Source organism: Ammodytes marinus (assembly GCF_949987685.1).
Source record: "Ammodytes marinus genome assembly, chromosome: 13".
Classification (NCBI taxonomy): domain Eukaryota; kingdom Metazoa; phylum Chordata; class Actinopteri; order Uranoscopiformes; family Ammodytidae; genus Ammodytes; species Ammodytes marinus.
Window position 1 is genome coordinate 19541464 of NC_137217.1, and position 12734 is coordinate 19554197.

Below are 12734 nucleotides of genomic sequence, written 5' to 3' on the forward strand. Positions count from 1 at the left end.
TTTGTTTTTCATGTCTGATTTGAAAGGATTAAACATATTTTCTAAATCTTGGTTTTGGTCCCTTTTGCGCATGTGTAACTATTAAGATCAAACTACTTGTTATGCATTTGCAAATGATAGTGTGTGTGTGTAAAAAGACAATGGCCATCTTGTCAGATTCTGAAAATATTTTATTAACCTGCAGTGAATAATTTACCGTTTCACACCCTGTTACATGACTGCAGACTCCTCCTCCACCAAAGCCAGCCCATTCATTTCATACGACAGAGCTCTCCAGTTGAACACATTGCCTGGAGAAAATGCTCCGTCCTTCATATATCGGTCGATCTCAGCACTGGAGAGAACGTAGTCCCACATGTGAAGTTCAGTAATGAACCCAACGAAAGATTGTTTTTCATTGAAATCCCCGCCCAATGAATCCTGCTCCTGACCCAGGATGGTGACGGGAAATCCAGTGATGGGCTGAGCTTTGATGAATCTCTTGATAGAGGCCTTCCCGTCTAGCCACACTTGAGCCAACCCATTGTCAGAGCGCCAGGTGGTACACATGGAGTGCCAGGTGTTAGGAGCAAGTGCCAGTGACAGGAAATCGTCGCCCTCGTCCAGAGCATTCACCTTGATGACACCCTGTGAGTTTGTCATAAAGATCAAAAAGCCGTTGTTGTATGAGGGGACAGCCAAAGAGAAGAGTGCATAGTTCCTGGTGAGGTCTGTAAGAAATCTGAACAGAAATGCCAGTTGTGAGAAACAACTCTTTAAAACATTACCGCCATTGCTATTTAACCTGTTGAGTAATGCGACTTCCTCACTTGCCCCAAGTCCATACAAGGGAGATATGAGTGGCTCATGTGCCCCTCTGACATGATCTAATTGTGTGTTCCAGAGAAGTAGGATGGGCCCTAAGCCAGAGATACTGATAGTAACTTTTCATGTTGCATAGTCAAAGAGCTCCGTCTCATGTCAATAACGAGATCACAAAAGTCTTCCCAAAAACCTAAAGGAATAGCCTAAATATAAGGATACCAATTCAAATGTAACAATGAATAAGCCCCTGAATTAGTAGGAGAGAAATACAAAAGCAAGTGCAAAACAACAGCAGTAGTAGCTCTGTCTACAGGGCTTCATAAGTGCCCTGCCCCCCCCCCCCCCTCCCTCCCCACACACACACACATAAGCTTTCTACGTGCAAATTCTATAGTGATGTGGTTCATAAAAAGTAGCTATCCACTCTTTATCTGAAATTGGGCCCTTCCATATCATATAACATGAGTCTGCAGACCAATCTACTGTATTGTTTTTGCATGTCCGGGGTATCCCGCCACAGTCTCCCAAAATCCAGTGGGAAACTCTAACTTCCATAATGCTGTTGCCATTAATTGTGTGATCTTTGAAGACAAGTCAGTGTATGTGAATGGATAAGGAGGAGTGGGGGGCCCTTTAAGAGTCTGGGCCCAGGGGCCCGGCCCATTATCTCATAATCCATCTATGCGTTTTATGATGATTGATGTAACGTCAGAAAACTGATTCTCCGTGAAGTTGGGGTAGCTTGATTTTCTCCATTTTCTCAGATAGGAACCAGGGGCCTCATTTATAAAGCTTTGCGTGGGATTCACGTGGAAGCTGGCGTACGGAAGAAATGTAGGACGTACGTGCGAACAAAAATATTCGGATTTATAAAACAGTGCGCACTCACGTCCTACGCCTGTTTCCCTTTATAAATCACAATCTACTCTAAATGTGGCGCAGCCTTTGCGGGCTTCACGTACCGCCCATATTTACCCATACATAGTCATCGACACGCCCGAATTAATATCATTTACTGAGTGCATGAAGGCGGTAGTGGCAATCGCCGACTGAAAGGGAAATGGAAAAATAAACTCCACACGGTGTGGATCACTGCGGTCACCCCGAAGTACCCGTTGGAGAAGTGGCGAACAGGGAAAATATAGTTTGGTGGCAGTGTGAGCGTAAAGGCGATAGAGTGCAGCCTGTGGCGATCTCTGTGAACGCTGTGGCCGAAATAAAAAGAAGTGATCCGACATAAAAGTGGACGCAAACAAGTGCATATCCTCACACAACAGTGTTTGTGCCACGAGCGGGGGGCACTGAGACCCCCCATGAGATACAGATTCGGAGAATTCATCCCGGGGCAGTGACGGGCGGCGGAGGGTTAATAATAAACTTCACAGTCCCTTTCAAAACACAATTGCGACGTGCTTAAACACAAAGAAAAACACATAGATAAAACGGACTAAAAGCCGTGAAAAAAATCACAGTAGCCTATGTGATGTACAGTAGGCTTATCATTAGTGTATGAAAAGGTGCACTCCTGTCTGCCTGACTGAGGCATCGAGAACAGCGTCAGTGTAAAAGTAATAGGCTGTATTCCACCTCAATATTATCAGAATTAATTCCACAACATGCAGATAGGTTATTCCCAGGTCGAAAAGAAGTATACTTAAGTAGATCTTTTCCCAAACATACTTAGTGCATTTTGCGTGCTCTAATACTAAGTGCATACTAAGTGTGTTATTTTGGAACAACTTTAAGTATGATAAGTGCTCTTTTAGATATGCTAAAGTTCAACTTAAAATGAACATAAATACAATTTAGTGTACTTAATTGTGTTAAATTGGAACAACTTTAAGTGAACTTTAATGCAATTTAGTGTATTACTTTAAATTATATTTAAAATACCCTTTCAGTCACATTTGAAGTGCTCTCTGTGTAGATCTTTAATTTCATTTAAATTTGCTCTTTTTTAATGATATTATTATAAGTATACTTGAAGAGCCACTAAAAGTATAATAAAACATACAGTAAAACATACTTTAACACAACTTAATATAGACTATAGCTCATTAATAATGCATTTAAAATAATGCATTTTAAATATATTACGCTGTAAAAAATGTATTTAAATGCCAACACACACAGAGAACATCATTTTACTGAATTTAATGTAGAGATTGTTAACATAACAGACAAAATATTTCCAGAGTAATAATAATACATTTTATCTAAAGGCGCCTTTCACTGCACTCAAAGACACCATACAGACATTTAAAACTTTTAAAAAGCAGTAGTGAGCAATATAAAATAAAAGCAACAATAAAAACAACAGAGAGAAGCAGAGCAATTTACATCAAATTAAATAGGCAGTTTTAAACAGATGTGTTTTGAGTTGTGACTTGAAATGGGGGAATGAACCAATGTTTCTGAGTTGGGGTGGTAGTAAATTCCAGAGACGGGGAGCAGAGCGGCTGAATGCTCTGCTCCCCATGGAGGTGAGACGGGCAGAGTGGACAGACAGGTGTATGGAGTAAGATGAACTGAGGGAACAGGAGCCAGTGGGAATCTGGAGGATATCAGACAAATATGGGGATGGCCTTGTATGTATTCAGTAGGATTTCAAATTGGATAGGGATCTGGACCGGGAGCCAGTGGAGCTGTTGGAGGACACGAGTGATGTGATGGATGGAGGGGGTTCGAGTTATGATGCGGGCAGCTGAATTCTGAACTAGTTGAAGTTTATGGAGGGATTTGTGAGGTAGGCCGAGGAGGAGAGAGTTGCAATAATCCGGACGGGAAGTGACGAGGAGACTGTGGACAAGGATGGTGGCAGTGTGGGGGGTAAGGGAGGGGTGGAGGCAAGAGTACAGCAAGTACAGTATTATATCTTGACCAAAATTAAATGCAAATATTCTGGTATGGCAGAGCATATTTAAAGAAGCAAAATGTACAGAAATTAATATCCCATTATATAAAGCACAACAAGAATGATTATCTTAGAGGCATGCTCCGCATTGAAATGTCCTGCACAATAATAAAATGCTTTTTTCACAAACTAAAACACAAACTGAAATTAAACATTACATTCTCCCATCTTCATCTTTCCAGTGGAGTGGTTTCCTTTGAGTAGACCTGGTCTGCAAATTCTTCTGCAAATGAGGGCTTGCACTTCCGGCAGTGTTGTTTGGAAACTTCTTCATCTCGGTGTCTTTGAAAGGGACAAAAAGTTAATATAGTTAGCAAAAAAGGCTTTAATTGTCATCTTTTCGGTTTCCATTTTGATCCTCTTGTTCATCCATGCTATATAGCTACACCTGTAAAAACCTATGGTTAGCTGTAATGTGCATGATTAAATATGCACTCACTATTTAAAAACCTTATTTTTTTCTTACTAGAATATAATTGAATGTTGTGGATGAATTGAGAATTAGTTATTTCAGTGATGAATGCATTCTAACATGTTGTTACTGGGTTATTTCACAATGTGGACATGTGTCCCTGCCTAGCTAGCTGAGCTTAGTCATGCTATAACTTTGTTGCTAACGGTTAGAATTCCACACCAACATTATCCAGCTCGCAAAATATTTTATGAACTCGGAGGATGCCCATATAATAGTAAATTAACCAACTGTGTTGTCTGCCGAAAAATTTAACTTACCGTCAAGGAGAAGTAGTTTGGCTGGCAGTATTTTCGTTTTTCCATGTCGGATTCGGCTTGGCAGACACACACTGGCCCTCTTCACGGTGAAGTTCATCACGGTTGCTGACCGGAGCTGACTGATATTCCGTTCTTCTTTGTTCCCCTTTTATTATTTCTGAGCAGTCTACCTGCCGATGTCCGAATCATGAAGCAAAGCAAACCTTGGAAACGATTATTCAAACGCCAATTCTTTCTTGAAGTTGGCCCTATCCGTATGTCTCTATCAGCAACGGAAATCTGTCACGTGACTCGGTGACTGGCCCCCGATTGGCCAGTACGCACATTTGATTCGGAAACGTGGACTGTGATTGGTCGAATTAAATGCACTGTGCTGACTGTCTGTTTTTTGTTTTTTTGGTTCGGTGAAGATCTCACCATGTCACCTGTGGAAGTGCACTGCTGCTATTCGTTCAGAACAGAACCTACCTGCAAAATGCTGAAGCCATTTAAAACCATGTTTACACGTTAGATTAAAGGGGGTACGTTTAAACAATATGCCTATTTGGTATAGTGTTGTAATGAACTATTGAGATGTTTTTTTTCTTTTCTTTTTTGTAATAAGTAGGCCTAATGTACAGTGCTACATAAAATACATTTTATAAGTACAAAAAAATCTGAATTTTTTGATTAAAAGTTACATTATACTCTGAGATGTAATTATATTTATAATACATTAGGAGTGCACTTTGTTAAACTACACCTGCACGGATTATAGCTACCTACAGTATAGTATAATGAAGTTTAATTAATATGCTTTAATAAAAATATACTTAAAATGTATAAGAAAAACATGCTTCAAAAATCCTACTTCTGATAAGAAGACTGGTAAAAAAGTAATATACTTTAAAGTACTAAAAATGTACTTAATTTTTTGAAAGTACATTTCTAGCACATTTTCACTTTATGTGTTAAAATAAAGTAAACCAAAAATATATTATAAATGTATTAATTACAAATATATTATTTCCTCAGTAGTACTTTAGTTTACTTAGATAAAGTACACTATTTATTAATTCATATTAAGTATATTCATATAAAATATACCAACACTGAAATATATATAAGTGTTTGATTAGTATATTTATTTAAAATGTACTTCGAATGTGTTAAATATAAGTTTAATGTCAGTGTATTTGCATCTACTTTTATCAAGTGCACTTTTAGCACCCTTTCAATAAGTTCACTTTTATAACACTTTTTTTCATATCATTGTTAGCACAGCAGTGTTAAAGTGCACTTAAAATAAGTATATTAATAATTGAATACTACTTCAGTGGTAAATTAGTGTATTCTTCATAAGTACACTATAAACCAGAACAAATTCATCAGTATGTAGCCATCCCAGGCGAAAAAAAAGTATACTTTAACATACTAAATTTAAGCACACTTAGTGTACTTCATAAGCACAACATCATTATACTCAAAGTGTGTTATTTTCGAGTACTAAAAACGTACTTAGTATACTAATGATATATCATTATTGCTACTTAAGATATACTAAAATACATCTTAGTGTACTTGACTGTACTATTTTGAGACACCATTAAGATTAACTTAAATATACTTAAGTACACTTTTCTCTACTAATACTGTACTTATTTATAATGTTCTTAAGTTCGATTTAAAGTATACTTAAATCCACTTTTCAGATTACTATTAATACATTTAGAATATACTGGAAATGTATTTCTAATTTAATCTGAACAGCAACAACAGAGCACCTTTCAATTGACGATGTGCTTTTATTTAATGCAGCAGTCACCAGTATTTCTAATAAAAAAACAGTACAACCTTGTGTATTTCTTATCATCACATGGAAAGTATTCTAAAGCTTGGATTGTTTCACTTACATTTGACAGCAATCAGAAAACATATTAGACTTATGAACATATTAAGATGTGTAGATAACAGGAAATTTACTTTGCTGCTTTACAGAAAAATGAATCTTTGATTAATGCACAAGTGCTTCAGTCTTCTTATCAGAAGTGGGATTTTTGAAGCATATTTTTCTTATATATTTTAAGTATATTTTTATTAAAGCATATTAATTCATTTAAACTTCATTATACTATACTGTAGGTATAATCCGAGCAGGTGTAGTTTCACAAAGTGCACTCCTATTTTATAAATTTAAATATATATATATATATATATATATATTATACATCTCAGACTATACTAATGTAACTTTTAATAAAAAAATTCTGATTTTTTTGTACTTATAAAATGTATATTAGCAATGTAAATTATAGTGTAGGCCTACTTATTACAACAACAACAAAAAAATCTCAATAGTTCATTACAACACTATACCAAATAGGCCAATTTTTTTAAACGTACCCCCTTTAATCTAACGTGTAAACATTGTTTTAAATGGCTTTAGCTTTACATGTAGGTTCTGTTCTGAAGGAATAGCAGCGGTGCACTTCCACAGGTGACATGGTGACTCTTCACCTCACCGAACCAAAAAAAAACAGCCAGTCATCGCAGTGCATTTAATTCGACCAATCACAGTCCACGTTTCCGAATCAAATGTGCATACTGGCCAATCGGGGGCCAGTCACCGAGTCACGTGACACACAAGGTTTGCTTTGCTTTATGCTTCGGACATCGGCAGGTGGACTGCTCAGAAATAATAAAAGGGGAACAAAGAAGAACGGAATATCAGTCAGCTCTGTTCAGCAACCGTGATGAACTTCACCGTGAAGAGGGCCAGTCATGGCCGAATCCGACATGGAAAAACAAAAATACTGCCAGCCAAACTACTTCTTCTTGAAGGTAAGTTTTTCGGCAGACAACACAGTTGGTTAATCTACTATTATATGGGCATCCCCTGAGTTTATAAAATATTTTGCAAGCTGGATAATGTTGGTGTGGAATTCTAACCGTTAGCAACAACGTTATAGCATACTAAATGTCTAAGCTCAGCTAGCAAGGCAGGCACACATGTCCACATTGTGAAATAACCCAGTAACAACATTTTAGAATACATTCATCACTGAAATAACAAATTCTCAATTCATCCACAACTTTCCATTATATTCTAGTAAGAAAAAAAAAATAGGTTTTTAAATAGTGCATATTTAATCATGCACATTACAGTTAACCATAGGTTTTTACAGGTTTAGCTATATAGCATGGATGAACAAGAGGATCAAAATGGAAACCGAAAAGATGACAATTAAAGCCTTTTTTGCTAACTATATTTAATTTTTGTCCCTTTCAAAGACACCGCGATGAAGAAGTTTCCAAACAACACTGCCGGAAGTGCAAGCCCTCATTTGCAGAAGAATTTGCTGACCAGGCCTACTCAAAGGAAACCACTCCACTGGAAAGATGAAGATAGGAGAATGTAATGTTTAATTTCAGTTTGTGTTTTAGTTTGCGAAAAAAGCATTTTATTATTGTGCAGGACATTTCAATGCGGAGCATGCCTCTAAGATAATCATTCTTGTTGTGCTTTATATAATGGGATATTAATTTCTGTACATTTTGCTTCTTTAAATATGCTCTGCCATACCAGAATATTTGCATTTAATTTTGGTCAAGATATAATACTGTACTTGCTTTGTACTCTTGCCTCCACCCCTCCCTTACCCGCCACACTGCAACTCTCTCCTCCTCGGACTACCTCACAAATCCCTCCATAAACTTCAACTGGTTCAGAATTCAGTTGCCATTATCATAACTCGAACCCCCTCCATCCACCACATCACTGGCTCCCGGTCCAGATCCCTATCCAATTCAAAATCCTACTGAATACATACAAGGCCATCCCCATATTTGTCTGATCTCCTCCAGATTCCCACTGGCTCCCATTCTCTCAGATCATCTTCCTCTAAACACCTGTCTGTCCACTCCGCCCGTCTCACCTCCACGGGGACTACCACCCCAATTCAGAAACATTGGTTCATTCCCCCATTTCAAGTTTAATTTCTATTTCCTTTTCATTATTGTTTTTTAGTTAACTTGTTAAAGAGTATGACTAAAAAGAATTCTCTGGGGTCAGATGATCCAAATTTGAATAAAAATGTTACGATGAAGAGAAACTGTTTGAAAATGTTGTTTAAGAAGTTGTTAATGTATTTAAATGTACTTTATTATGCACATTTTCCCTGTAATGCCGTGCATGTTAAAAATAAACTTTTTTTCTACCTCAAGTATGTTCTAAATATGTTTTATGTTTACTTAAAAGTAATTTGAAATTCAAATTAATTATAGAAAAAATGTACTTTCTGTGTACTGTTGAAGTGTACTTTAATGAAATACATCTAGTATACTTTCTGCACACATAACTAGTGTACTCACAGTATATTATTTTCAATGTGCTAACAATATACTTAGTATACTAATGATATATCCTGAGTGCTACTTTAGACATACTAAAGTACAACTTAGTGTACTTATCTGTACTATTTTGAGACAAGATTAAGATGAACTATAATATGCTTAAGTAGAACTTTTTAATTTTTATTTATGTTTGTAAATATATTTAAAATACAATGGCAATACATAAAGATTAAATTAGAAATACATTTCCAGTATATTCTAAATGTATTAATAGTAATCTGAAAAGTGGATTTAAGTATAATTTAAATCGAACTAAAGAACATTATAAATAAGTACAGTATTAGTAGAGAAAAGTGTACTTAAGTATATTTAAGTTAATCTTAAGTGTCTCCCAAAATAGTATAGTCAAGTACACTAAGATGTATTTTAGTATATCTTAAGTAGCAATAATGATATATCATTAGTATACTAAGTACGTTTTTAGTACTTGAAAATAACACAATTTTTAGTACAATAATTTTGTGCTTATGAAGTACACTAAGTGTGCTTAAATTTAGTATGTTAAAGTATACTTTTTTTTCGCCTGGGTGAAGCACTTGTGCATTACATAATAATATACTTTGGTACCAATTAAAGCAAACATGCTATAAGTAGCCTATACATTTATAACACTTGAAGTGGAATTATTTTTAAATGCACTTAAACAAAGCACTATAAAATAGCACTATAAATAAGCATAAAATAAATATGTTTTGGGTAAGTACACTAAAATGTTCAAAATAATATGCTTACATTTTAGTATATTTTTTAGAAGCATAATTTAGCATATATTTAATACACTAGTAATCAAAGTATACTTTTGACTAGTATGTTAAAGTGCAAGAAAGGGTATCTTTAATGCATTTCAAGTAAGTACTTTAGAAATACCAATGTACTTCAAACATACTATTTGAACTTCCAGTACATTTTTTATGCAATTAAGTATACTTCTTTTCGACCTGGGTTCTTTAATAACTGCAGAGCTTATTCGAACGTTGCTTGTTTTCATTTGCACTCATATGTCTCCGTTTGTAGGCTATTTAAGATCCTAATTCGTTTTGTTTTTGTTGGTATCACTCCATGGAAAAATCCGTGGAGGCATTTGTTCATTAGTTGTAAGAATGGCTTCATCCGTTTTGCAAAGGAACTCCCAATATATGATAGACCTACATGGCTTATAATAGGCCTATCTGGATACATTTTACACAAACACATTCGTTCTCGCACTTCATACATGTGCCGACGGAGTCGCCGTTTCTCCTTTCTCCACTTTCTGTGCGTACGCATGGGTCAGAGTTTGCGTGGAGGACCGCACATCTCCCGTCAAGTTTGGTTTTTATAAATCCCAATATTTGCTTAGAAATTGGCGTGCGCCCTCTTCTGGGCGTACGCAACGTTTATAAATGAGGCCCCAGGACCGCTGCTAAGCTTTTGGGTGCCCTAAGCTTAAATTGTCAGTGGTGCCTCCCCCCCCCCTCTCCCCCCTGGTGCACTTTGAGAGGAAATGTTAGAGGCTATATCAACTCCTGAGATGCAGAGGGAACATTATTTTTCTTAAAGGTCCCATATTATGCTAAATGCACTTTTTAAATGTGTTCCAACATATCCATGCGTCCACGGTGTGCCTAGAGACTGCCAAAATATTAAAGAAAATAACAATCTCTCCTTTTCTCACTCTCCCCTTTTCTGAAACCCCCACCCCTCCCCCCAAAAACACTCCAGTCAGAATTATCCCCTTTTCTGACCTCACAAACCGTAAAGCCAGAAGCTTCCACTGTGCAGCCCACACCCCTATTTCTTATTGGTCCACGGCCCTGACAGACAGAGGGCGAGGCGTATCTGGCTTCGCTTCCGGACAGGGGGCGGGGGCAGCTCAAAGATTGTATATTTACAAGGGGACCTGCAACTCTTTTTTAAAAAATAGGCCATTGTGAGATTAGCTGAACATCAGCATAGTACAATAAATTATCTGAAAGTTTTTTTCAGCAAACAATTAAAGAAAAACGTATTAGGGACCACTAAGACCATATAATATGGTGTATAATAGAACCGAAAAGTGTATAATATGGGAGCTTTAAACAGGCATCACTCCTTACTCTGCAACTCTGATCCATGTTCTATGATGGAGGGGCCCATTTCAACAGATAAAGGGTGGATAGCTACTTTTTATGAACAATTTAGAATTCACACATAGAAAGCTTATTTGTGTATGTGTGAGGGGGCCTTCAAGGCCCCTCATGGAGCCCCTTACACAGAGCTAGTAATGCTGTTGTTTTTAACTTGCCTTTGTATTTCTCCCCTACTAGTTGAGGGGCCCATGATGATTTCTATCTTGTTACATTCTGATGAGTATACTTATATTTAGTCTATTCCTTTTTGGACCCTGTTATTGACATCAGTGACAGAGCTCTTTGACTATGCAACATGAAAAGTTACTATCAGTATCTCTGGCTAAGGGCCCCCCTGAGCCCCTGTGCCTGGTATGCCTGTGCAGTAATCCACTCCTGGATAGGTTGCACAATTAAGACAAAACAACAATGGGCCTGTTCATAACTAATTTATATATGTTTTGTAATGTAATGATCATCATGAAGTTTTTTTTAAAAACCTCAATGTTGGGCAGCCCCCGGATCATATATTTATCCTTTTTCATAAAAAAATAAAAATAAAATTATTTTAAAAAAAATGTTGGGGGCCCCCCAGGAACTTGGTGCCCTACGCACTCTGCGTACCCTGCGTATAGGGAGCGGCGGCCCTGATAGGAACTCTGACTTTTAAACAGCGTTCCAGTCTTATTTTCCTATAGGTCAGAAAATGACTACTTCCTAGTTGTCTGGAACACAGAATTAGGGCCCCTGAGAGAGTCTGTGTGCATGCCACTGATCACCATGAACAAAGCGGTATTCTGGTGACACCAGTTACCTGAGACAGAAGGTCACAGAGTTGAATTTGGTTTGAGACGTCAGGAGCTTAACATGATCAATTTTGCTCTCTCTGGGGAAGACGAACACCTTGTCTGACAGATCTGCAAAGGTGGAAAAATCAAACCAACAATGTATTTTGTATAGGAGGGGAGACATTTTTCAAATAAATATCAGCTATCACTCAAATTAAAATGATATTCAAGTTGATTGAACAAATGATGACTTACCTTGGGGTGTGGCACAACATGACACAATCATCACCATCAAAAGCAAGAGTTTTTCCATCTAGGATTTCAATAATGTAAGATCAATAAAAATTGTTCTTGAAGTAATTTTCTGGTCATTAAATTACATCAGCTAAACATTTTCTTCCTTCATAACCGTCTGGCAACTTCTGCAGATGCAAGCCCCACGTTTTAATTGGGGGCAATTAATACACAGCATAAAGGGCCTACCCTACGCTGTGTATTAACAATGAATTTGTCATCACACATACTGATAGGCTACAATCGTGAGGAGATATTCACGGATTTTGACGAAGTGATTTTAACAACAAGCATTCTCCTCAATCGCAGACTCCACCTTTAAGCTTTGAGATGTGCAGAGTAGGCCTATTACCTTGTGGCTTTGCTGTGTCATTTTCTTGTCTTGGCGTCTCAGTTTTTGGTTGTTTCAACTGTGGGCTGTCAAGTAAAGTTTGCTAAGCGAGGCACGGATTCAAGTCCAACACCTGACTTGAATGAACAAATCAGTGTGTCCATGATGATTCAAGCTCATGCAATCACACTAAGGCTGTGTCTTGATTCAGAGACCACGCACTTGGTAGGACGCAGTCTCGCGGTCTATGAAGGCTATAGCCTATGAAGGCCGATTTTAAGGCCGGTTTTAAGGCCAACGAGCCTTGTTAAACGAGACAGTCTCCGCAGGTCTCCGTTTACGAGCATTTCCGGTGTACGTAACAAGCCGTTACCTTGCGTGACGACTCGCCG

At 37.4% G+C, this 12734-nt stretch overlaps 1 protein-coding gene across 1 annotated transcript; it reads right to left on the bottom strand.

Annotated features, from left to right (window-relative positions):
• Window positions 1-210: 210 nt before the first annotated feature.
• Window positions 211-12487, bottom strand: LOC307259636 (C-reactive protein-like; the record flags this gene model as incomplete). Its single annotated transcript, XM_080039578.1, has 4 exons — window positions 12364-12487; window positions 11973-12030; window positions 11744-11846; window positions 211-721 (listed from the first exon to the last, which is right to left on the bottom strand). The coding sequence occupies exons 1-4, from the start codon at window positions 12382-12384 to the stop codon at window positions 211-213; spliced, it is 693 nt and encodes a 230-aa protein (XP_079895704.1). The 5' UTR covers window positions 12385-12487.
• Window positions 12488-12734: the final 247 nt, after the last annotated feature.